Source organism: Lipophrys pholis (assembly GCF_963383615.2).
Source record: "Lipophrys pholis genome assembly, chromosome: 15".
Classification (NCBI taxonomy): Eukaryota; Metazoa; Chordata; class Actinopteri; order Blenniiformes; family Blenniidae; genus Lipophrys; species Lipophrys pholis.
The window spans coordinates 12,681,709-12,708,790 of NC_137642.1; the positions used below are offsets into that span (position 1 = coordinate 12,681,709).

General features: G+C 42.9%; 1 protein-coding gene across 2 annotated transcripts in view; it reads right to left on the reverse strand.

Annotated features, from left to right (window-relative positions):
• Nucleotides 1-27,082, reverse strand: part of slit1a (slit homolog 1a) — a 94,636-nt gene that overhangs the window by 33,395 nt on the left and 34,159 nt on the right. For both annotated transcript variants that reach the window (XM_080481267.1, XM_080481266.1), the window contains exons 5-8: nucleotides 7,518-7,589; nucleotides 6,693-6,764; nucleotides 5,346-5,417; nucleotides 4,359-4,522 (exon numbers count right to left, since the gene is read on the reverse strand). In XM_080481267.1, the coding sequence (XP_080337393.1) occupies nucleotides 4,359-4,522; nucleotides 5,346-5,417; nucleotides 6,693-6,764; nucleotides 7,518-7,589 (380 nt within the window). The remainder of the gene's footprint in view (nucleotides 1-4,358; nucleotides 4,523-5,345; nucleotides 5,418-6,692; nucleotides 6,765-7,517; nucleotides 7,590-27,082) is intronic.

The window sequence follows — 27,082 nt, forward strand, 5'->3', positions numbered from 1 at the left end:
GATCTCCCCGCAAATGTTCCCCCTGAGTCTGCGTTCTCTGGGTGGAATTGATGCCATTCAGCACATTCAGCTGTACCACCCCCACCTCTGCTACTCCATTTGTTCTAAAACACTTCCAACTTTTTCATTTGCATACAGAGCACACAACCCATCAGGCTGTCTCTAGATACCTGTTCAAATAGTTCCTGCTCTGGCGTGGTGACGAGCGGGCGCGCGCGCTGCCGGTGCAGCACATTTGGTGTGTGCGCGGCGCGATGTGTGTAAGTATAACCCAGATAAAATGAATAAAACAGACTTTTAAATGGCCTCATTTACACAGCATTACTAATCTGAGTTTCAAACCATGAATATTTAATTACCTTCCTATCTATCGCTCAGCTTGTGTGGAAAATGTTGGCAAGAGGCAGAGGAGGAGGACGAGGGGGGGGGGGTTACAGATTCAGAGAGTGACAGGGAGAGGAGTTAGTGATGGTGAAAGTCAGTTACAGAAAAGGCCCAGCGTTGGGGGGGGGGGGGGGGGGGGGGGGTACAGATTCAGAGAGTGACAGGGAGAGGAGTTAGTGATGGTGAAAGTCAGTTACAGAAAAGGCCCAGCGTTCAAAAACAGGATCAAACATTACGGTTTACCCCAAAAACTGCCGCCACGAGCAATGTTTCAGGTCGGATTCCATATATCCGGTAAATCATAAAGAGTTACCTGAAGAGGCACAATGCTTTGACAGATTCCGGAGTCAGACAGCAAACTGCATCAGGAGTGTGAATCAACAGCGGCACAGTCGCTCAGCCCACGTGATCTGAGGCCGTGTGATTTGGGATGGCAGAGGTTTGACAGATCTGGGATCAGGTGCAGGGCAGAGAAAAACTCCCTTCTGATCTAACATGGCATATTTGACAGGCCTGGGATCAGGGAGAGTGCAGAGCACAGCTGGAGCGGCCTTAACAATGACAGCTCCCTGACAGGTATACTTGAGGTGAAGCTGTTTGATGTTCGCGCCTCCCCTGTTCTTCCTGGTGCCGTTTTCCCCCCATTATCTCTTTCCTTTCCTTTCCTTGCCTCCGTCTCTACCTCTCTATCTTGCTTCTTGTTTATGTGTTTTCTCTTTTCAATCAATTCCCCTTCTTTATTTGCCCACTCTGCTTCTTTTCTTTCACTCCCTTTATTGTCCTTATATTCTGAATCTATCATTTGCAGCCCATTATTATTTCACATAATTTCTCTGGCTTCATCCAATTTGCCTTTTGTTCCCATTCTGTCACTTTCTATAGTGACTCCTTACAACTTTTTACATTAAGTTAAAAAATACAAAATACTCCATTATTGTTATTTCAAACATAAATTTTTTAATGTTGATTATTTCTTCAGAGCAGTGATAAAGTTGAATCATCCTATTTCTGTCATGTAATATTCAAACTGGCATGTAACATTTTGATGGCTTGCCGAGGCCGAGGAGCCACCTGAGCAAATAGTGTCAACCTAAGACTCCTACAGATTGTTATTACAAATTTATCAGCTGCAAAACTGTGCAATGTGGATTTAAGTTTGTTGTTGTCCGTTGAATGAGAGGTGGTAGCCACCACGACGTACTCCAGTATAGCAACTTCATCATCTAAGTATGTTACTGGTGCGGTCAAGACATAAATAAATGAAACAAATCAAATCAAGGGACTTTGTTATAAGGAAAAAGGTCAATATGGAAGTAAATAAAGAATGTGCAAGCTATTGTGAGATCTATATATCTACATATATCTGGTTTTAGACTATAAACACCTTTTTTTTTTTTTTTTTTACTTTTTTAATTATAAACAGTTAAAATATATTTGGCCGTGGTATTTTGGCAAAGGCCATTATTCATCTAGAACGTTCTCACAAAAAAGTTAAATTGAAACATTTTCCCACTGAATTCAAAAACCCCAAAATATCAGTGCTCGTCTTTTCTGAATTTGATGAGCAGAGAAACTGTTCTGTCACAGAAAGTTAATGAGCTGTTGTTTTTGCATCAGAGTCCCCCAAAGTATTAAAAAGGGAACATAAAAGCATTTACTATGCATACGTGGCTCTTAAAATCAAAAATTTAACAAAAGTATCTGCTTTTTCTTGTGTTTTTGATCATCCGCTGCAGATAATTCACTAAATTACAATCCTTTTTTTTTTTTAAATAATGAGCTCTAGTTTTAAGGATTTGAATATTTAACTTGAGTTTGATGTTTAAGGGAGATGATGACAAACAACTGGCTGGAAAAAACCCCATTTGTTCCCAAAGCGAAGCAGCAAATGCGTTCCTCTCCTCATTACTGGACGATATCGTGCTGTTTTTTTCAGTTGGACACTGGGAGCGACAGTGAGTGAGTCATAATGCCACAACCCTGCTTCTGCCTCTCGTCTCCCACTTCTTCTTCCCTTCCAAGACAGCACCACTCCACCAAAATCCCCTGCAGGTGGCCAGTCCACACAGCAAAAAATAAATGCAGGCACAACAACATCATGTTGAACATCAAAAAATACTGAGGGGGGGAAAAAAAAAAAAAAAAAAAGGATGCGTGTGTGTTTTCTGTGCCAGTGAGCCAGTCCCAAATGAGTCCTTCACTGGGAGTTCAACTTCTGGTCACTAATTCTCTCAAGAAGAAACTGGGAGCATGTGTTTCTGAGCGTGCATGTGTGTTTGCATGAATGCTTACACACACATAGATATGCTGGAAAACAGAGCCATCGATTTTATCTTGTTTGCTTTAGTCACAAGAAGTAACGACTGACGTGACTGAAGTGATCAATATGCGATGCCTTCATGGCTGAGCCTCTGTACAGTCGATAAACTGCACTTCCCAACCAAACTTGAACTTTCCGTGTTCACATTCTATTAGGCAACCCAAACTGTCACGACAAACCTTCTCCCCTTCCCTATCTGGAATAGCTACACTCCCACGTTTCCAGTTTCTTTCCCTGGGCGATGAATAGTTAATGGTCTGTGCTGTCACGCCGTATGGCTGCATAAAAATCACAACCCATGAAGAGGGAGAGGTGCACACACCCACAAACACACACAAACGTGGACACAAACACCCTTTGCAGCTGGTTAGGCAAGTGAGATGGCCTTGTGGGGAGCAAAAGTTCTCATGCTGTTCTTCCATTGTCCGGATATGATAACCCCAGTGCACGCCATGACACACCCACATGCACGTGCTCCCTCTCCCTCATACAGGCACACAGTCGCACGCACACACACATTTCATTTTTTTAAGCCCCCCAAAATCCTTGTGTGAGGAAATGAAAGACTGTAAGCAAATGCAGTGGGGCCTATTGTCCCAGCTGCAACCCCCCCCCCCCATGGTTGCATGGTGGTGTCATGGTTAGCGCGCTCTACTCAAATCAATAAGTCAAAACTGGCCCATATGATTGGCTTCAGCCCTGGGTTGGATAAAACAGTATAAAAGATGGACGTGCAAAACCAGACTGGGAAACAAGGTCGGTACAGAGAGTTTGTTTTGCTGAGAACACGGGGAGGTCGCCATCCGTGAGCTGATTAGATGTCTGACTTCAAACATTTGCTGGGAAATTGCAGCTGAGCATTGAAGAGCTGGGAAAAGTTCCTACTTTATTTTGGTTGAAACAAAATCTCAATGTAAAAAACAAAGCCAAACATAAAAATATAAAAGTGGATCAAGCTGCTTTAATAAAAAGCAAAAGTAAATACGCTCAGACTTTGAAATGCACTCATGTAACCCTCCGGAGGACATCATTATGTTAGGTTGTTTCTGTTCCGCGTCAACAACTTCAGAGTTTTTTCTTGAATAAAGCCAAATAAAGGAGATTATCTGGTTCACTTTCAGCTGTGTTGCAACTGGTTCTCATTGTAAAACACATTACTCAACATTAATAGACATTAATTGAGGGTTGTTTTTTTTTGACAGGTTAATCTTTTACAGCATTTTCATCAGTCTTATGTGAATGAACTGAAATACACTCATGCATACCGGAAAATATTTTTCTTTTCTTTGTGGTTTTAACTTGTCCATTTGAATTATAACTGATATTTATTGAAATAAGTCGATTTTTTTTCTCTCTCTCAAATCTAAACCGAAACAAAACTTGCAGACTGTCTTCGGAACCTGTTTTGGTACTTCCAAGCTCTATGAAAAATCTTTTCTCAAACGCCAATTCCACCTCAATATGAGCCAAAGCGGCATGGAGAAGAGAGGTCACCAGTTCATCACAGGGCAAACACACAAACTCACACTGACACCTTCAGGAAGGAGTCACCAATCAAGTTCAAATGCATGGGCGCCACTGTGAACATGTATGAAACGGTACAAAAGAGTGGCGTCTTGTTCAAAAACAACAGATTGTGGCGTGAAAATCTTACCCGAGCAGCTGAATTCATGTTTCTGTACTTCTGCCACGTTAAGTCCTCTCAGCTCTGAAGGTGCAGTACATTGGGTGAAGAGACCAATTGTTGGCCGCTGTCTGAGCCACTGGGCCATCCAGGCGAGGTGACAGTCGCAGTTCAGGTTGTTGGAGTGAAGACGGCTAGTTAATGAAAAACATATAAAAAATAAATAAAAACAACAACATTCATGCATTTAGCAAGCTTTATTTTTGCAATCTAAAAAAAAAAACAACAACCAGCAGCTGAAAACATAAATAGAAAAAAAAAAAAGTGTCTTTTTTTTTCTTACAACTCATCACATCTAGTCCTTGTGGCAAAATACCCCAAAATGATATGCTCTGGGGATAATTGTAAATGGTGCATTCTAAAAACACCAAATAGGCCTTTTCCAAAAGCAAACACCAAACACTGCATTCCTTCAAAACTGTGTCCAGAATAACTCAGACTGTGGTGGACCTCGAGAGCATGTATAGTAACTTGCAAACCCATGCGCACAGACGCACGGTTTAGGGACAAGCTGAAGTGCAGAGCATGATAACCCCACTGGGAGCGAGGAAGCCCAGAAATGTCACCACAAATGCACTGGAGTCACGACTCAAAGTTTCAACAGACATAATTGTTTTAATTTGTGTGTGATTTCAGATTTAGTAATCACGTTCAACGCAGAATAAACAATAGGCTTCTGGGTCTATTCTTGTGTATCTGGACCAGTTGTTGTCTTCAGATTGAGGGGATAATAGCCCCTGGCATTGCTACAGACCCTCCTGGGGTACTCTGTGGTTATGGCTGCTACTCAACATTGCCTGGAATGACACAACCTGTCTGCTCCCATTGACATCACAGGACACGGCCTACTACTTTGCCTGCATGTGGGACCGGAGGACAGGTTTTTTATTTTTAACGAATAGCCCTTGAAAAGGTCGGGAGTGTGTTGGTGTGGCGGTTGTGACGGTTGTGACTTACAAAGTTCGTAGTTTGGGCATGTGGTTGAAGCTGGAGACAGGGATGCTGCTGATGTTGTTGTTGTTTAGTGTGCTATGAAAAGAAAAGAAGGACAAGCCACACAGTCAGTGCAAGTAAGCAAAAAAAAAAAGAAAGTCGTTTGAAATATTCACAGCACTTCAAAAAGAGTTTTGTTGCATCGGTCCTCTTTTGTTCCATCTCTTTAAATCTAGACCCCCTCGCTTTCCTTGTCTCTCTGTGCGCCCCACTGGGAATATAACACCTCATTCCACACAGATGGGAAGCCCTCACACCTCCCACGCATGCATACAGTCGTGCATGCAAATATGTGTACGCGCGCACGCACACACACACACACACACACACACACACACACACACACACACACACACACACACACACACACACACACACACACACACACACACACACACACACACACACACACACACACACACACACACACACACACACACACACACACACACACACACACACACACACACAGGCCTGATCACCAGCAACCTCTACTTGTTCTAGAGACATGCACACACGTACACTTGCATGGAACTGTGGGCATCAGCTGCAGCAGGAGAATCGGGTCATTTCAATCAGCCTAATAACCCTTTACCATATTTCAACCTGCTCCCCCCTTTGAACACAAGCTGTCCTCCTCCCCCATAAAAACCCATACATACAGACGGCTTCAAAACAACCCCCTATCCCCTCTTACACCATTATGACAACCCTATCACTACATGAATTTATCCACGCCATGAAAGCAGCCTTTAATGTTCTTTTTTAGGTCTCACCTCCCCTGAAACCCCCACAAAACACACATGCACAGCAGTCTTTCAGCATCAGAATAACAAGGCTGTCAAAGCGCCTTTGTCTGCCCAGAGTGCACTGTTTGTGCACATTGTTTCAGGTGGAGAATGCTAACAGAGGCCTGTGATTATGATTTTTTGACAAGAGATGATTAATTGAACGTTTAAGAAAAAAAAAAATGCTGAATTGAATACCATCTTGAATGGGATATTTTTTTAACAAGATGGAAGGATCCCTCTTGTCAGATGGACTGCCCAGGGCTGGATGGTGTATAGATGGAGGGGTGGAGCAGTTGTGGGTGGGTAGAGGAGTGTTAATGTGATGTGAAGGGGGGGTGCAACTGTCAACTCTGACTTAATGGAGCTTGGTTTCAATGAGGCAGGCCCCCTCATGAGGCCTGTGGGGGTATTCGGTATGATAAGCAAGGCCAGTGCCTTGTATAGCAGTTATGGTTATTAGCAAGCTAAAACAATGTCTTAATCTAACTGAGTGCTTGGATTATTACAGACAGATACTCACAGCACTTCCAAGCCCCTCAGAGCTCTGAAGGCTCCATCCTCAATGCAGCTGATGTGGTTTTTATCCAGCTGGCTGCAGATCATACACAGAGAGAGAGAGAGAGAGAGAGAGAGAGAGAGAGAGAGAGAGAGAGAGAGAGAGAGAGAAAGAATTCATTAGAAAACACATGTACACAGCCATTCTTGCCTCCCCAGTGGTTGTAATCATTGATACAATAAGCAGTACACCGATGGACCATGGTAGATCGATCCTGGTTTAGTCATCTTAGCTCTTGGAACAACAAGCAGCACTTTGGGACTATAACGACTGTCTGTTTACGCCTAATAAATCTATATATATGTAAGGGAAATGTGCAAATACTGAAGGTGTAAATCAATGCTGCTACAAGCCATCCTTCGTGTGTGTGAGCTGGTTCAGATTGGACGATCCATTGAACAGGATTTGACCTGATCAGATAAAAGTGCTAACGTGCTGAAATGACACCCAATGGATTGTGAATGAATGCCACTCTCTTGTTGTTCACTTACAGCAGCTTTTAATGAAATTTGGTTTGGCTGTGGATAATATTGATTGATTCTTCATTGACGTCCCATTGTTGATTTCATCCGTTAAGTATCATAACATGAAGAATGGCTACACGATTCAATAGTTATTCTTTTCACAACTGACTTTGAAAACTTCTCTGATTTCTAAAATAATGAAAATTACAAGTTTGTGACAATTATACTAATACATCAAAATGGGTTCTGGGAATATACGTTGGTCCTTTTGTTGACTTCTACCAACAAACCATCATTCAAAAATTTAATTTGGCGAGGTACTCACAGGTTTTTGATGTCAGTAGCACCTCTGAATGCTTTTCTGGGGATGGACTGGATGAAGTTCTCACTCAGATCTCTGTGGAGACAATAGGTAGGTATTAGTTACACTCGACTTAGTCTCTGAAAGGCATTTCTTTTTTTTGGGGGGGGAACAGGGGTTCAACAGTGCGCGCGTACAATACAACCCTTGTTTGGAGGCAATATTAACATGTTTCAACAATTTCCTCCGTGAGGCTTTCACTTCCAGTATTGGAGCATGCTTTTCAGCCAGCAGAGTTCACACTCTATTCGCTGTCACTGCCTCTTTTACCACACTCAGTGGTGCAGAACGAAAAGCTACGGGCATATTTTTTTTTTTTTACTCTCTCCAATGTGTGCCAACACCCGAGGTGTGGGACTGCATGGAGAACCCCGCTCACAGTGGAGCGGTTATGTTTTTTGGTGGCTGTATTATTCAGTGTTCACTCATGCTATAATTTGTCCGCTGTGCCTTGACCATGCTGCAGTGTGAAGGCTCCCAGCTCGCCGCCTGCACACACACACACACCAAACAAACAGAGACCACAGAGGGGTCCTCGCTGGTCCCGTAGGATGGATTCGTTAGGATTCTCCGGCACAACGAAGATCATCTTTTGGTATTAGGCTGTGTGTGTCCGTCACTTAACGATGCGTGCGAATTAGGCATTGGAGATGTGTGTTTGTGTGTGTGTGTGTGTGTGTGTGTTTGTGTGGAAAGCAAGAGAGCAGAGGGGAGGGTCGAAGAGGAGGGCTTTAGGAACGAGAGCGAGCGAAACACAAGTAGCCATAGTTTTAATTAGCAGCCTTTTCTTTGTCGCTTAAATGGGCCGCTAACCCGATTCAGAAAGGCTTCACTGCTCTTCCACATATACACACACACACACACACACACACACACACACACACACACACACACACACACACACACACACACACACACACACACACACCATTTTCAGGGAAACTCTGGGGTGCTCCCAGAGAGGCTCCTGCTTTAAAACGTACGCAAGGAGGACTCCCACACTTGGACAGATGTAAACAGAGCACTTATGGCCACCCACAGAGACGCTAAAGCACAACAGCAGAATCTATAAAACTACACAACACAACTGTTCTGCATAAGACTTTGATGACTCCTTCTCATTCAACGTTCATGAACGCCACAGCACGAAAGGGTACCAAGCACACAATAAGTATCCACACTGAAACCCCGTGGGGTCATCATAAAACAAAGTTCCCAGGACTATAACGACCCAAAGTTTTCGCAGCGTTTCCCCAAATTGGTCATCCTTTTCCCAAAAAACTTTCCCTGAAATGAATATTGCAGACATCGTTTCTGAGGAATACATTATCGGAGAGCAAAGCACCACAACAGTTTGTGTTGTGCAATGTATCTAATGAATGAGTGGGCTGTGTGTTTTTGGAACAGCAGATATTAAAAGAGCGCTCTGTGGGCAACTGCAAACACACCGCAATTAAATATGGAATCTGTGTGTTTGACTTCATGGGAAGATTTACTGAGCAAGACGTATGTTGTAACGAGTCGGGACATGCTCCCTTGTTTACATTTGTGCTCCGTTAATAGAGGAGTGTGTGTATTTACATGATGAAGAACCATAAAAGGAGCACGCACATATCTTAAATAAACTATTATGAGGCATACAGAGTAAGAACAGATGAAAACTTGAAAAGTTTATCATTAAATTACAGTTGGAAACACATTCGACATTTTTAATTATTTCTGCATTCTTAATGTTCTAATTTGATTCTCAACAACACATTCCAATGTTTTTCCACAATATTTCACTTTATTCTCAACATATTTACTATAATTTAGCTCTCTCGCTCCACTTCCTGACTTTATTCTCAAGATTATTTTCAAAATGCAAAAAATAATTCCAAACCCTTTATTATATAATATAAGACAGTGACATAGCATGGAGTTTAGAGAAGCAAGCTTCTAACCAGATGTTTAAGCAGAATGGGGTGTTATAACTAACAACTAAGCAGTGCAATTATCTAATTTAATCACATGCAGTGTTTTTATTTGGACGTTGTGAACACATACATGCACACACACACACACACACAAAAAAAAACAGTGTGCAATGTACAGATGTGCACATTTAACACACATGTCACTGGTGTGTGTTCAAAGAGAACATAAATCCTCCATCTAGAGAATCAATTAATTTTACCATGTGAGATTTCTGAGGGTTTTTAGTTTCTCGGCAGATCTGCATAACATCTGCTTTCACTGACACGTGAGGCAACACAGTTAGCCCGCACATTTAGGCAATTACACAACAATAATCTATCTAATCTGTCAGCCTGCCACATTCTACAGGATCATATCCCAAACATCAAACCCACATCGTTTCTGCTAACTAGCGAACATGGGAGCCAGAACAGTTGTGCGTCTTTGTTGTTGTCTTGGCAAAACAGCCCGAGTGCCGAGTTGAAAGCTGAGTCAGTCTGGCGGCTGGGCTGTATCGGCGAGTCGTATCAAAGTGGCTCCGTGTGAGAGGAATGCTTTTGGTCTACCTGCCCTTGAACTCTTGTCTAATTACTAATTAGTTCCCCCCACCTTCCTCCCACCCTTCAGCGACAAACGCACATGAAGATTCGGGGACGCTGTACTGCAGGCGCTCAGATAATGACGTCTCCCTCCGGACATCTGGGACGATTCCTTTTCTTCTGTGTGGTTGTATGTCTGTGTGTGTGTGTGTGTGTGTGTGTGTGTGTGTGTGTGTGTGTGTGTGTGTGTGTGTGTGTGTGTGTGTGTGTGTTCATACCCGGCTTACAATGAGAAGTTTTAACAGATTGCTGTTCTGTAACGGCATCGTTTGAGCGCCAGAGGCTACAGTAGGGGAAAGCAAAGGATGAAAGACAGAGACCGACAGGAGACGGTGGAAAACAAGTGAAGGCAGAACGGCTCTGACATAATGAAGAGAATACTATGTGTGTAAGTAGTAAAATAAAAAGCTCACGCAGGGAAACTGCGAGCGAAAACCCTCATGATCCCGTTACTACGCCGTAACACGATTGGCTAGGATGATGTATAAACTCCCACTGATGGCGTTGGTTGTTTTGGGGAAAATGAGTATTCAAAAAAAAGCCAAATGACAACCATAAATGAGGCTGTCATGCCACAAAAACTGCCTTTATTCCATCACTGGTATCGCTCTTCTGCTTTGCTGTTTCTTTTCCTCTGTCATGACTAACACAATAATCACGGTGGTCACGGTTTGGAGTCCATCGTTCCCTGTGTCCTTTAGGATTTATTGATGGATTCAACTCCTACGGGAGCCAGGGCAAAATTAAATTTAGCAAGGCAACATTTCTGCCTTAAAGCAGGACATATCTGTGGGAGACTATGCTGCATTTTGCATAGTTGGTGGTTGCTCCACACGGTATTTTCGAAGCTCAGCTCCAACTGATTTGGGGTATTTGACAATCCTGATGAGCTTGAAAGCTGTTTCACAGAAGCACAGGTCACTTTGATTATGATTATGTGAAAACTCTCACCACAAGTCTGCTGGCTGCCACGATCTCCAACACAGTCATGATAGTAAATTCAATGTCTTGGCCCTTCAGAAAATACCACAACAGTGCATTATTTATGTAGCAACATGGTTAACAACTTAATCGGCATGGTGCAAAAAGACTGTTTCTACTCATTTTCTCTGTTTTTAGTGAAATGAGACACTGGCTAATCCACACTTTCCTAAACATGAGTCTATATTTCATAGGATTTAGATAATCTCTGGATCATTCGATTATGAGGTACAGCAGGGTCAACCAAAATTATAAGAAGCAGGAGCAGTGGTCATAACCCCCAGGAATCACTGCACTGTTCAGGGCAAAAAAAAAAGGATTCCTATAAACCATCGGTGCCCCGTCATTGCCCAGCCTCCTTCCATGCACTCATTATGATCCTGTGGAGAATATCCTGAGGCAGGGCTGCAGCCTCCAGTCCCAGTCCAGGCCTCCAGCCATCTCACAGCATGTTGTAATGATGTCAGAGCCGCAACTTTCTGTTTCCTTATTTCCTGCACACAGCATGCGGACCAGCCGTTTTTTTCATCACAGGTGTGTGAACCAGCACTCAAGTGAGAGAGTCTTCAAACAGCGTCGACCTGGTACGGATTTGCCTTAATGCACTACATACCTTGCAAGTGGGCAGTTAGTTCATTAATGTAGCCCGGCTCTGCTCACAGTTCATTCCCATTGTTGGCCTAATGATGAAGTAGCACACATGTTTTCAGGTGTGTCCTGGCTGTAGGAACCACAGACTCTAAATTGCTGCGGTCAGGCTCATAAGGGTTCCACTTATTTAAAAAAAAAAAAAAAAAAGCCAAAACCCTCAAACACAGGTATCATTTAATCAGTGTAAAGTACTCTGACAATAAACTTTGCTACTGATATGCCTGTTTACAAGACTCCCTACAGAGTGTATATCTGGAATAATTAGCAATGTTATCAGACATAGCTTAAGGCGCCTGGTCTGGAGATTAGCCACTTTATTGAAGGTAATGTCTGGTTCCCGTCTGATTCACATCATTAGCCTCTGATCTTTATCTCAGTACACAGCACTAATACTGTACTCCAACTCTCTTCTTTCGGTATGACACAAATACCCACTATGGCTGCATAATGTTAATGACAGATCAGCTGTGTGTAACCCCACTATTAGTTCTGTTCTCTTTACTTATGACTGAAAAAAAAAAGAGTTTCTCAGAACATTCAATTGGCTCAAACACTAGAGAGACTGTATTTTCCTGGTAAGCAAAATAAAACAAAAGACACATTCAAACACACGCATGTAGATGAACTACAACAATAGATTCTTTCATATCTTTCATATCTCAAGGATTTCATAACATTCTGCTTCAGGCTGAGAACAGCAGGATACATGGGATCATAAATCAGTTGGAATGGTGTCATTGAGATGAACTAAACAGCTGTTTAAGTATTTATGTGTTTGCATAATGACGCCCTTTGCTGCTAATGTTCACTCTCACTATTTCTTCTTCTCTCTGGCTATATTTACACACTTTTTACGTTATTAGTATTACTCATAAAGAAAATGATTTGGCAGGAACAACTTTATCGCAACTTCAGCTAAGGCTTTAATCTTTAATCGTGCTGGTAAATGACACATACAACGCACAAGATATGATATTGGCTTCTGTGACTTTACAGCTGTCATGCATCTCAAAACCAATAAAAAACTGTTCCAATGAGTCTTTCATTCAAAACAACATGTATATTTTGTCGATCTCGGTTGTTTAATCCTTGGATCATACTGTTACAGACTTATAGATCAGTGAAGCTCAGGAGACACAATATTTTAAACATTGCAGAATCATATTCTGTGGAAAAGAGCTTGATCTGGCCTCTGAGTATTAGATTTAATGCATATAAATAACTGCTGCTGCTGAAAAGAATCTGCCGCTCAGGTGCTCGTGCATATCTCCCTGTATAAGTGCATCTATTTCAGTGTGAGTGTATCTAAAACAGTGTTTGTTTTCTTGATTTCTCGACTCGATTGCACGATAAGATAATGTTTGTCCCGGCCAAATGCTCTTAATTTCATTCTGCCATTTAAAGAGGGAGAAAGAGACAGAAAGACAGAGGGACATGTGTCTGATTACTTACTCATTAAGGGAGTTAATGAGGTGTGTGAGGGCTGTTAAAAGAATGGCAGTGTGCTGCCCCTAAACGCTAACTACTTTCTTCCTCCCCACACGGTCAAGGCCCACAAGGAGACGCACACATAAACAACCACATGCACGAACTGTCGACCTTCAGAAATAAGTTGGCGGGGAATGCGTCAACAAACGACTCGAGGTACAACTGCAAGGAAGAAAGCAAGGGACTCAAATAAACAGACCAGACCAAACAGACACTAATTATCACGCTGACTTAAGAACCGTGTCAGAGGTGAAAGTGGTGCTCGTGCACTTTGCGGCGGCTACTGCACATGCTCTGTGATTTTATGAGTCTAATGAACACCCAAACGTGAAATCGGCACTCAGATCACTTTCGCGCAGTAAATCCTGAATAACACAGAGGCAGCGCATCTCCTGAAATTTGTAAGCAGGGGTATTAAGGGAAAAGACGGAAAAACTCCGCAGCAAAAGATTAACAAATAAATCAATAAATAGAAAAACAAAAATCCCATAGCCGGCAATTAGAGGACACAGCAGTATTCTAGAAATAATCATTAACTTATCCTAGTACAACCTGTCTACATTGGATGCTGTTACTTTCTCAGTTGTTATGTTCATTCATCTTTTTTGTCATTAGGCTGTAGGCTCTTTCTATTTCAAGTTTTGAATTATGCCCTAAACTACATCCACATGCAATGGAGCTCTTGAAAATGCTTTTTTAATGACTGATTTTAATGACTAACTCAAGCAGACTGAAATAACATGTGCGCACCAACATTTGAGTTTTAATGGATAAAATCCATACAACGAAGGAGGCAGTAAGAGGCAAACGTTGCATAGCCACAAATGATGAATATGTAATTAAATAGATTTAAGAAAGTTCAGAAAAGTCATTGTTAAGGACTGTTCAATCGGAATCAGCATGGAAATGAGGAGAAGTTACCGCTTATGCAAGTCACTGATGCCAAAAAAAAAACATTTTTTAAAATGGAAAAACAGAAGAAAGATTGATGGTAAAGGGTCATGTGGTAAAACCGTTGGTTAAAGTCGTTTTGACCGAGCAAACTAAATAAACAACAGCCCTTAAAAAATCTCTAAGCCCTGTGTATTTTAACATGCATCATTTATGTGTAGACATGTCTTTGGTCCAGTTAAACGACAATAAACCCTCAGTGTCAGGCAGATGGAAAAACAGGGGAAGGTGTAAAGCTGGTGGGATGACTTAACAAGAAGGGGGTGAAAAAGAGTAAAGATCAAAGCTTCAGGGCCTTTGAGTATTTGCCAAAACGCAGGCGTGCACTGTGTCGGTGAGTGTTTGTGTGGCCCGAGGAAAGTGACTGTTTCAGTGTGCGGCTGACGTTTTACCCTGGCGTACACTCCATTCCTCGACCCTCATCCGTCTCCCTCTGCACCTTCACACTTGGGCTTTCTGTCTCACTGGAATCATTGTGAAGCACACCTCATAACCGCCTCTGCCCTCACTTTCACTCTTCTCCCTGCCACCATTTGCTTTGTACCTCAACACAGAAATCAGTGCAATCCGGACAAGGGAGCGAGATATTACTGCCACTATTATCATCGTCATCGTCGTAATTACCGTGATCCTCCAGAGGTCAAAACACAGTCCTAAAGTTTAAAAATCCTTCATTCATGTACACACAAATTATTATGTGCAGACACGCGGTTATAGCACAACAGTCACGTCGAGTGTGTGAGGTGTCTCTGTCGTCCCTTTGTGGTGCAGATGAGAAAAGGAGAGGCTGGATGAAGCTCAGTGGAAGGAAATGCAGCTTTTATGAAAAGAATAGACAGGCTGTTTGAGGAATACTCACACAAAAGCCCAGGAACGAAAGTCTATTTTGCTCTGTGTCTCACAGAATACTAAATATAGGCTCCCCCCCCCCCAAAAAAAAAAAATCATAATGAAAAACAAACGCAGAATGCAGTATAAGTCAATAGCATCTGTTTGCCTTTGTTGTTTTTGTTGTCTTGTGAGCGCTAACTTCAACACTGGTTTATAAACTTATAAAACACCTGGAGAAAATGATTGATTAAAGCTGCCTGTGACTTCGCCCGTCCCTCGTTTCTCCACAGTGTCACTTTCTCTATTTATTTATACAGCCTGGAGGAAATAAGTCATCAAGCTGCATTATCTCATTCCCAACAGACCTCACGGACATCTTACCAGAATGCTCGTTTATATATTTAACCCTTCCATGTCTGTGCCGAAAGGAACAAAACAGGGGCCATGTGGCTGCATCTAGGGAAGGTTTGAGATTTATTGTCATGTTAAAAATCACAGCTAACATAACACTCTCCGTCTCTCCTTTTCCTGTCATTTTTATAACACAGCCGCACATGCACGCACGCAGACACACGCACACACACCATCCAGACTGTCTCTTTTCGATGGGACCTAAAGGGGATTTCATGGATGGACTCCGCTCTAATCATCTACAGCTCGCAAACCAACGAGAAACACACAGCGCTGCCAGACTGGAACACTCAACAACCACCAAGAGAAAACACCATGTCAGTGGAACTTATCAAGTCCACATGAGGGCTGACACACGCACACGCACACACACACACACACACACACACACACACACACACACACACACACACACACACACGCTCACGCACACACACACGCGCACACGCGCACACACGCACGCACGCACGCACGCACGCACGCACGCACGCACGCACGCACGCACGCACGCACGCACGCACGCACGCACACACACACAGTCGTATTGAGAATCAAGACGGGGCTAGTGTAACTGTTGCTCACATCTCATCTTTCACTGTAAATGATTCATGGTGTATCTGTAGGCTTAAAAGTCCCGTCTGAGCGGTGGGCTGTGTGTGCTCGACTGCCACCCGCGAAGCAAAGGAAAGAGTTAACATGGCAAAGAAAAGAGAAAAAAAAAAAAGGAAAATCCATACTTTCTTCAAGCTCCTGATTTCCCCTAATTTCCCCCTGCCATTATATGCACTTTAGTTTCTGAATGAGTCCATGCCTTTCATTGGCAGTCAGGCTGAGCGACGGAGCGGGGCTGAGCAGCATCGATCATGACAACTGCTCACGGGCACTATCAACAGACGACAGGGTGTGTGATAGCCTCGCTTTGTACTGGGACATAGCCGAGTCCCGTCCATCCATCATGATGTCTACCTGCTGGACAATAGCAGGAAAGTTTGAGAACAACAGAGAGGAAAAGAGGTTTGGGCGAGGGAGAACAGACCTCTCAACAGGTCCATTATCACTGCCATTACCTACCGCTGCATCAGCCAGCGGGCTCTCTCCTCGCCGGGTATAATGATCTCCATCTCTGAGAATAGCCTGGAAATCATTTTGCCAGATTGGAGTAATGTTTTACACTGAGGTGGGGTTTTACACAAAGAGGCTGAGCAGCCATTTACAAAGACAACAACGTCAATCTGGTTGGCCGGTCTTGCTCTCACATGCACGCACTGTGCGGTCCCGCTAAACTGGTTAAAGATGCCTCTTTGTGAAAGGCTGACTACCTAGAAAGTGGAAAGCTGATCCAGGATATCGGATGACAGCTTTTCCTGGAAACGCTGGTCTGAGGTCGGCCTTATTGAACCACTGTGATGACAGAACTACCACACCTAACCACAGGCAGCTGATATCAGATCAGAGGACAACCACTAAGACACACACACATTCAGGAGTTATTTCAATCAACGCAAAAACTGAACACTTAATTGAGTCCATGCAAAGACACTTTTAGGAGAAAAGTGCTTATCGGCACAAAGAAAGAGTTGCTGGCAAAGGTGAACCCAAGCATCGATCATATTCTTCCTTCCTCTTTTTTTTCCTCCGGAGTGTTTGAAACTGAATCTTCACAGTCATTACTGTGACCATTCACAGTCACATATCACACATGGGAAATATCAAGAGAGGATAGGAGACATTTAAATGCTCTTTTTCTTTCGGTTACAATGAAACCAGTAAAAAAAAAAAAAAAAAAAAAAGAGCCATGAAACCCTTGTATAATGCTATTTCCAACTCCAATAAATCCAGAAAATTTTTAACTAAAGAAGATAAAACAAATAATAATATGGATTTTTTTATTTTCTTGAGGGTTAAATATTCATCTTTGCCTGATCTAATAGCAAGTTAACCGAGCGCAGAGCTTCTCACTGGAGAGTATAGAGAGAAATAGATAGAAACACTTCCATTAAAACAAAACCTCAACATCAAGACCATAGATCCATTCCTGCAGCAAACAGTGGACCCAGTCTGGGACAGTTCAGCCAGATAGAAATGCTGCAAGTTTTCCTCAGCTTTGGCTGCCAAAGCCCTATGTCCCACTCTCCATTGGAGATATGGACTGAAATTCTCTACGGGAGTTTACAGAGAGCTCCAGGTGCCTCCAAGAGATGACCCAGGTCGCAACACACCACATCACCTCGACTCGTGGACACCAGCAAGCAACATCCTGCTCAGAGCCTCCGTTGCTGCAACATAGAAGCCCAGGTTTGTTGTCCTTGAGGAGCATGCAAGCTGAGTTGATTTAAAACGAGAGCCGAGCCCCTCTTCCTTTTCCTCGACTGAAAAAAAGAGGGACAATGCATCATGCTCTGTTCCCAACACCAGCCTGAAGAGGCTGAACTTTTTTCCATCCGTCCTTCCACAAAACATAAGGATTTTACTCAATATTGCTGGCTCAGCATAGTCGCAGGGAGGAGAGGAGAGGAGAGGAGAGGAGAGGAGAGGAGAGGAGAGGAGAGGAGAGGACTAAGCCAGAGGGAAGGTGAGCACAATGGCTACCTTCACATTATGCCCCCTTCTCTCTCCAAATCCCACTGAAATTTAAACTTAAAAACAGCCCAAAGGTACCTGGCTACAAAAAAAAAAGAAAAAAAAAGTCAAGGACAAAATGTATAAACAGAAAAAGTCATCCGAATGAAAAACAACTTGTTTAAATGCAGTACTTTTCTAAAGATTTATCTGTTTCCATTTTGTTTTCCTATGACATATATATATATATGTTTACATTCTGTTGACAGGATCTGATTTAAATCTGCATTGTGTTGCTGTGCAATAAAAAAAAAGAAAAAAAAGCCCCAAGGCACGGAGTGGGAGTGAGCTGTCCCGTAGCACCGATAAGAGAAGTGAAGTGATGGAAGAATAAAGACTGCAGACTCCTCCATCAGTCATCTGCAGTGCCTCTTGCTCATCATGATGTATGAGACAGGAGCATTGTGGCTGACATCAAGTCAACAATTCACCCTGAGCATATATCACCTTATCTTTAGCGGGGGTGCTCTCATGCACACCAACACGCCCTCCATGCGTGTGCATGCATGCGGCGCTTTCACTCCCACACGTTATCTTAAGGCAGCAAGACAGCGGTGTAATCAGCACCGGGTCAGGCCTCTCATCGCCCTGTTACTGCATGCCGCGATTCACCAAATCCACCATATCGTGCTGGGAGATAGCCAAAGAAGAGGGGAGGCAGTACTCCTCTTGTCAATTTGTCACAGAGTAAAGGTGGAATTAAATCTGTGGCTATCTTGCCATCAGTTCCTCTATTGGAGAAAGCACCTGTTGATGGCACACTTCATAGATAAGCCAGAGAATACATTCATATCGTGCTTTAATCTGATTCAGCTTAATTTACTTTGCAAAAAAGAAAAATCCTACTGTTTTGGACATGATAGTTTTTATAATTTGAGTAGTAATCCAATTTGTTCAACCTCATATAGAAGATGAAGAAATCAAAATCTTACGACAAAATTGTTTGGTAGAATCTCATGTGTTTTAGCAGCTGGTGTAGTATTTTGGATGTAATACAATGAATGTATGATAGTTGACAGAGCAATAGAAGCAAATAAACTGGAGAAACCTTTTAGATATGAAAAGGCTCAACAGACTAATACTACTGGCTTTGAGGGTAGAAAACTAGAACTAATACTAATACACACACGTACAGTCGGAGCAAAACAAAAACCAGTACATGTACGACAGTGAAAGAGTTTGTATTAAATTAGTTATTCATCCCGTGTGGTCAAGAGAATTCATGTACCCTGTGTCTCCGTCTGTTCAACCAGATTGTGCTGCTCGTCCTCGACAGTCTATTACATAAGTAAAGAAGGTAAGGTTAACCACTGGTCAGCTGGCACGGTGTGTTGGTGTGTGTGTGTGTGTGTGTGTGTGTGTGTGTGTGTGTGTGTGTGTGTGTGTGTGTGTGTGTGTGTGTGTGTGTGTGTGTAGTGGGGGTCAACAAATGTATTCATGAAGTTATGAATAAATGACTGCAGGGTCTCAAAGAGTATTAAAACCTTGCACGAATTTTACATGAGGCTGTCAGGAGTGCAAACGGCTTAACTTACGAACCAACCATGCACACCTTTATTCTGTAATCTTTATTCAACTTTGGGTGGTGAAGTTGCAACATGGATGAGCAGTCTCTAAAGTGTTGTTTCAGAAGAAGTTGTAATGTTGAGTTTATGGTTTACGTATTCATGCTGTCTCATGTTTTAATTTCTTAATTTTGTTGCTTCTCTTTAACTTTGAAAAATATATATTTTTTCAATCTTTAATAATTCACTAGGCGGTTCTATTGAGATGAAGATCTCTTATGCAAAAGATTACATGTACTAACATACCACAACAACAAACAACTGTGCAATAAAACACAGTCCAGACAAATAAAACTCAATAGAAAATCAAGCAAAATTGCTCCTCCGGGTTATATATGAAGATATGATTGAGAGTGCAGAGTATAAAAACAGCCTCTTCAGAATCTGTCCAAACCGTAGCCCCCTCCCAAAGAAGATCTGTGGCTCACAGTTTGAAAGAATAAAAGCACTGCACTAGTTTGGAAAAGTAGAAAATGCAACAATTTATCAACTCCTTCTGGAGCTAACCAGATAAATACAGTTATTTTGATGACTGTCTTTATTTTGGTGGGTATGTGTGAACTTTGAGAGCACATTTTTTAAACAACGGGGAGAACTAAGCTGGGAATTGCAGAGAGTCAGTGAGTCGAAGCCTCTGAGCTTTTCTTTTCTTTTCTATCAGTGTTCTTCATTAACTTCCCGGCATAAGGAGAGTTATTTCACAAGGGCCGACGGCCCAGTGCTTTTCAGATTCAACCTCGCTCGGGCCCGCAACTCAAAACACACTCCTCATCAGTGTGCGTGAGTGTTTGCATGTGTGTCTATCGAATCCTTGTGTCAGGATGGGCTTGCAGTCCAAACGGAGGGTGCAAGGCCAGAAATTGCAGAGGTGCTGGTTGCTAGGATACAAAAAAGGTACCCAGCTGGAATTGTGACTAAGCCTTGAGGGTACTGTGTGTGTGTGTGTGTGTTTGTGTGTGTGTGCGTGCACATTCGTATAAGCGTGTGTTCTTGAGTGTGGGAGCACGGCTGGTAGAGAGAGGAGAGGACAATGGGGTTGGTCCCAGCTGTGCTGTAGAGGGTGGGAGTCGTCCTGAGAAAAAGAGCCTCACAATGGACGTCGGTGACCGATCTGGATGTTTACCCTGCCATCCACGCCGCACAAGAATACCCTCACGCTCCCACACACACAGCCCACATACAGTGCAGGCAAGGGACTGAGTGAGGCAAACGTTACAACCATCATATTGTTAGGAAGACAACTTAGACCAGGTCTTAGTTCATTGTGGGGGGTCTATGAAATGTTCTCAACACCATGTGAACCATGTGGCAAACTGTATATTATACACATATTTAATGAAAAACCAAAAAAACAAATGTCTCTTACTAAAATAGGTTACTTAAATTAACGCATGTATTTGCTATTGATCATGTTAGTAATACAGTGATTACATAGTAATTACAATTAATGAGATTCAAACGTGATAAAATTGACCTTACTGCTCCTCTAATGAGTGAAACCAATAATGTATTGATTTTTGTGGAGCCATAACACTGCTCACCACATGTGGACCCCTCAGGCCGGCAGTTATGCATGTCTAATTTAGTTGATTCATTGTGACCAGCAAAACTTTTCAACATATTTATATTTATATTGTGGGTTTTTTGGAAAGAGTTTGTTGCAAATGACAATTATTCAGAGTGAAGTGTGGATCATACGTAGGAGCATATATTGATTGTAATTTCACAGAATTAGATTTCTTCCAACAGCTCTGAAGCACAAATCACAAACATTAGCTTGAAAAACTAAACCTGAGTTTGATGCCACAAAGGGAGACGGCCAGGCTGCTCCTTCAAGATTAACTTTCACCGATGGTTTGACAGACAGCCCACCTGGCTTATTTATTCATTTGGTGCAAGATATCGCTGGCTGGCATTTCTTAAAATATTTTGGAAGCATCACGCGTGGCCTTGAGGTGTGTTCGTGTGTTCATTAATGAGTGGCCAGCCTGCAGCAGCAGATGTGATCTGCAATGCTCAGAAGACACAGACGAGGCTAGACGATGGTTTCAGGATTAATGAAACCTTGCAGAGGTGCGCCCGTAGGCACAAATTATTACCACAGGGGCCAAGCACGCACACACACACACACACACACACACACACACACACACACACACACACACACACACACACACACACACACACACACACACACACACACACACACACACACACACACACACACACACACACACACACACACACACACACACACACACACACGCACAAATATATTCCAGAATGAAGTGAACAGTCTTTCCTTTTTCCAACAAAGCCCAACACAATGAAAGCTGAAACACATCCATCATCATCCACAAGCATTAGTATAAAGGCTGATCACTCCCCAGGGCTGAGAGTCATCTGCTGGAGCAATGAATGCATGCCAGTACAGTTAACATACTGTCGCTAACCAGATGAGGCCAATACCTTCAGATAAATTGCTGAAAGAGTGACAGATATGATGGATAAGTGGGAAAACAGTGGCTTTTTTGTTCCCTATCTGTGAACATTGAACAAAGTCAGTTTGCTGGAGCTGAACTAACATGCCACTGTGCTTGCTTGTGTAATCACGTCTCCGGCGGCATGTGTCTTTGTGTGCTCTTGAAAGCAACTTCTGGATCATTTTATTGCCATAAGTCCTGCATGGACGCCGATGCATAGCCCAGGGCTGACAGCACGCATACTTGTGGCTCTCCGTGCGTGCGTGCGTGCGTGCGTGCGTGCGTGCGTGCGTGCGTGCGTTTGTGCGTGTGTCACAAAGCCGACCTGGCACTCACTAAAAGACCAACTGCCAGAGCAGGGGGCATGAAATTAAAACTCACCACCCAGGAAAGGAGGAGAGAAAAACTCAGAGGGAGGAGGTGGAGAAGGAGGAGCAGAAGCAGGAGAATAAACAAAGAATAATAAAGTTGCAGGGGGAAAACAGGACATAAGAGACTGGCAATTTAAAAGTCACTCAGGTTAAATAGAGAAACAGAAGGAATGTGCAGCAGCGGAGTAAAAATGTGCTCTGCATTAATGGTGCGTGCCAAAACTCTTCTATGCCATATCTGTGTCAAAGAGGAAAACAAGAATCTTAGAATAAGGAAATCCTAACAAATATGGAAAAGCTAAACAAACAAACAAAAAAAAACCCCACAAGAAAGAGCATCAACTGTTTGGAGGAAAAGTGCTGCTGACCCTCAGAACTTCAAGTCATAGATCATTATATGTGTTGACTTGCCTTGTTGCCAGACATACATTTGGTTTGTGTTTCTTGTGATGGCAATAGATCACCGTTACCGGTCTAGACCAAATCAACACTGAAGCAGTGCACAGATGTGGCACGGACACATGCATATATTCACACGCACACACACACATGCACACACAGACAGGCGTCTTTTCTACCATTTTCAACTCTGACCTCTAAAAAGAACGGGAGGCCCCAAGAGCCTATGATGGATATGCCAGACACAGGGAGTGTGTGAGCATGCGTGTGTGTGTGTGTGTGTGTGTGTGTGTGTGTGTGTGTGTGTGTGTGTGTGTGTGTGTGTGTGTGTGTGTGTGTGTGTGTGTGTGTGTAACTGCACATTTGTATGCTTACCTGACAATGCTACATCCTGCAGTGGAACTTTACCGTTTATTTTCTTTGGTGTATTTCACTGCTCTGTGCAAATATTAAACCTCTCGAACTACACAGCATTCTTGGCACAGAGGTGTTTACAGAGAAAATATCACACTAACACATAAAGGCTGGAATACAGATATACACTTGGCTGGGAACGGCTAAGCGGATGTCCTCACCCCACGGTTTGTATCTCACCCTAGCCATGACCTTTCACCCCCCGTTCTGTGAGTCAGGATGGGAGGGCCCTGAGCGTGACCAATCCATTAAACTCCTCTGACAAGGATGAGGATGACATCTGAACTCCCAGAGGCAAGGGAGGGAAGGGGAAGAAGATGTCGAACAAGAGGACAGCGAAAAAAAGCTGGAAGCACATCAGCTGAAGGGATAAAAGGGAGACGTCGCTGGCTTTACTTTGTTTTGGCTTTGAAATTGATTAATGGATTCACTGTATTTTAGCTGAGCGCGCCCGGCCACAGTGATTTTTCCTTATTAAGCAACGTGTGCGAGAGAGCACATCATGTGAACTGAATCAAAGAAATGAATGAGAATGCAATATGGCATTTGCTCACAGTAAAAACAACACCTTCTTCTGTGTTTGCGATTACTAGACATGACAAATACAACTGTCACCAAGCCAATACAAAACCCATTTATTTGAATCACGTGAGTGGATGCAGGCAGACATCGAAGACAGGCTGATGGCTGCAGAGCAGCGACAGACGCACAGGATGAGACGCATACTAACAAAGAAATTACAGCAAATGCCAGTTTATTGTATTGAAAACACACGTTTCCCTTTGAAATGACCATTTTCAAAGTTTACCGAGTTACTTTATACATAGATTGTTATTGTACATACTATGGCTACAACAAATGTTTTACTCAATAGATGTAGTTTATTGACGTTTCCAATCTTTTAGTGTTACGATTGAATTTCGTTCCGGTGTAAAAAGCACAGCGGGAGTGTCAAACATACGATCTACCTGCCCTGCAGGGTGACATTGCAAAGTGCACAAAGCACAAAAACCTCCCACAATTTTCAATGAAAAGCATCGACTAGTTCTAATTCTTCCACTGGCAAGGGAGAAGTGACATAACTACAACATTCAAAGCCAAAACTAAACTAAAAAAATGCTGCAGAGAAAATTGGTTTTCTAGCAAATCTGCATCAAATCCAACTGTGAGGGTGAATATGTGAAAAAAGATGTAGGCTGAAGAAATTGTGCTGCTGTAAGTCTTTGGGGGATATAAATCTGTTGAGAATAGTACCTTCAGATTGTAAATTTTCCAATAAGGAATTTGGATCAAAACCGATTTCATGAAAAGTACATTCAATTCGAACATTTTGAAAATTCTTTGCATTAAAACAAAGAACAAATGCTTAGTTGTAACTACTGAACTTTTTCCTGGTTTAGTCCAGTTGAGACTAAATATTGATGTATGTGTCAACTCCATGTTGACTGGGATACGCTCCATTTCTATTTCTGGGAGAAGCTCATACATCATATAAAATAATGCATGGAGTTGCTGTTTTAAATATTTTTATGTTTTTTTTTACAGAATCATTTCCATGTCTATTGCTTACATTGTGGCAGTTTGTTTGTTATTACTTCAACTATGATAACCGCAAAACTGCAATAATCTAAAATCTACTTCCCTCAAGTGTTTCTAAATGTTAGATCTGTTTAACAAGCAACAATCAACTTCATTCTCTAAACAATACTCGCAACGGTTGATACACTTTCCTACTTCCTCCGCAATCACATTGTTTTAACTTCTATGTGTATGTCTCTGTTTATGCGTGTGTACTCGGCGTGTACTTGGAGTGACTCATGCAAAGGATGCAAACAATTTTGCAGACATGCTGATACACATGCCACAAATACAAAGATGCATTCTGCCCTGGGAAGTCGGATAAGATTTCACACATGACAATAACAGCAGAGATGCCTCGCGTCAAGCTGAAAAGGGAGACCTTGGGAGGAAATAAAAGAGAGAACAGGAGTGGCAGTGTAAAGGGGGGAGGCGGGGTGGGGGATGGAGAGATGGAGGGAAGAAGGAAGATGAGACTTTAAGGATGAGCGAATGAGAGTGAAAACCCTGTCTGGAATGCCTTTGTCTGCATAGGCTAATATTTGTTCGTGGATTTTGCTTTTTCCCCTTCTCTTATTTGCTGTTGACAGAAAGGAATGAAAAGGCAGATCGCCAGCAGGTTACCTAGTAGCGAGACTTTTGTGTGTGCGTGTGTGTGTGTGTGTGTGTGTGTGTGTGTGTGTGTGTGTGTGTGTGTGTGTGTGTGTGTGTGTGTGTGTGTTCCAGCAGGTTCCCAAGCAGCAGGTGGTGAGCAGAGGCAGGAGTATAAAGTCGGAGAACCTTGTTTGCCAGCTGCTTCTGTGGGAGTGAACCTGCTCCAGAACCACAACCACATGACATGTCAAACATGCAGCAGAAACATGTGCTTTCGGAGCGGACAAGGAGAAAATGATGGGAAGACACAGACGTCTTACACACAGTGCCAGGCTAAACCCCCCCCCACCCCACCCCTCCCCCTCACCCCTCCACCCTCTCCTACTTCCCCTCCCGGGGTGTCAGGGGCTGAGGTGGCCAGGGTGTCTGACTGGAGGCCGGCCTCACAGCGGGTCAGTCACTAAGGCGGCACTTTGATGTCTTTGTGGAGAGACTCGGAGCCTCATGTCCACGCTCATTAACTTTGTCAATGACAGATCAATGTGAGGCTGCAGAAGGCTGCGCTGCCTCAAAATTACAGCCCATTTACCATCCCGGGTCCTGAGTGGCCTTGGCATGGCTTTGAATGAACACACAATGCAGCCAGAGATGGAGAGAACCTTCCCTCCTGATAGCACCCATTTAACGAGTGCTGCCCCCCCCCACCCAATACACACACACACACACACACACACACACACACACACACACACACACACACACACACACATGCAAGGAGGTTATTGCTCCATTTAACTCGAGCATCCGAACTTCCTATGGCTTAGTGCTCACAGACAGCAGTCACATCTCCTCACATCCTGCAGGTCCTTGTTTAATAACTAGGAGATTACAGCCCTTGTGCGTCTCCGCGCCCTAACGTCAGTCAGACAGATGCAGCCAAGCAGAGAGCTAAATCCCTGAGAGCAGTTCTGGCTTGTCTATAAAAACATGACCCACATTGTCAAGATGTAGCGCTTAACACCTTCCATCCGCCTCTTGAATGTTAACCCCTGTCTTTTGTTTTATCATTCACTGCATCTCATTTGTTTTTATTGCTCTCCCCTGCTTATCGGCGGCCTGAGTGAAGCCAGAGAAAAGTCCAGTTTATTCTTCCAAGTGGAGAAGGTTTGTACTGTTTAGAAGGAACTCACAGTTCTGTTTTTAAATGTGTTGCTTCTTTTGTCCATGTGGCTGTGGAACTTCTGCTCTTATCGGGGAGGTGAAATAGAAATGTTAAAAGTAAGAAATATTTTTGTTTTCGGGTCACAGTTTAGTTGTTTTGAAACAAACAGACTCGTAAATTGTAAAACCGTGCAGCCTCTGGAACATTCTTGAAGCATAAGGGTAAATATTTGCCCTTTGAAGGACATTTCTGTTTCTGTTCTCCAAGCGAAAGACTTCAAACAGTTTGGTTAAATAAGGGCATGAAAGGGAATGTGTTCCTGCTCTGAATCAGTACTTCAGTATGATCTGGTTCACTTTAGGCCATGTGGTTACTAGCTCTCCCTGTCACGGATATTTCATTCAATCAGCACCTTTTCTCTCAGTTCAAGTTGTCTTGTCTGTTTCAATATGTTGCATTTTTTTCATTTATTTAGT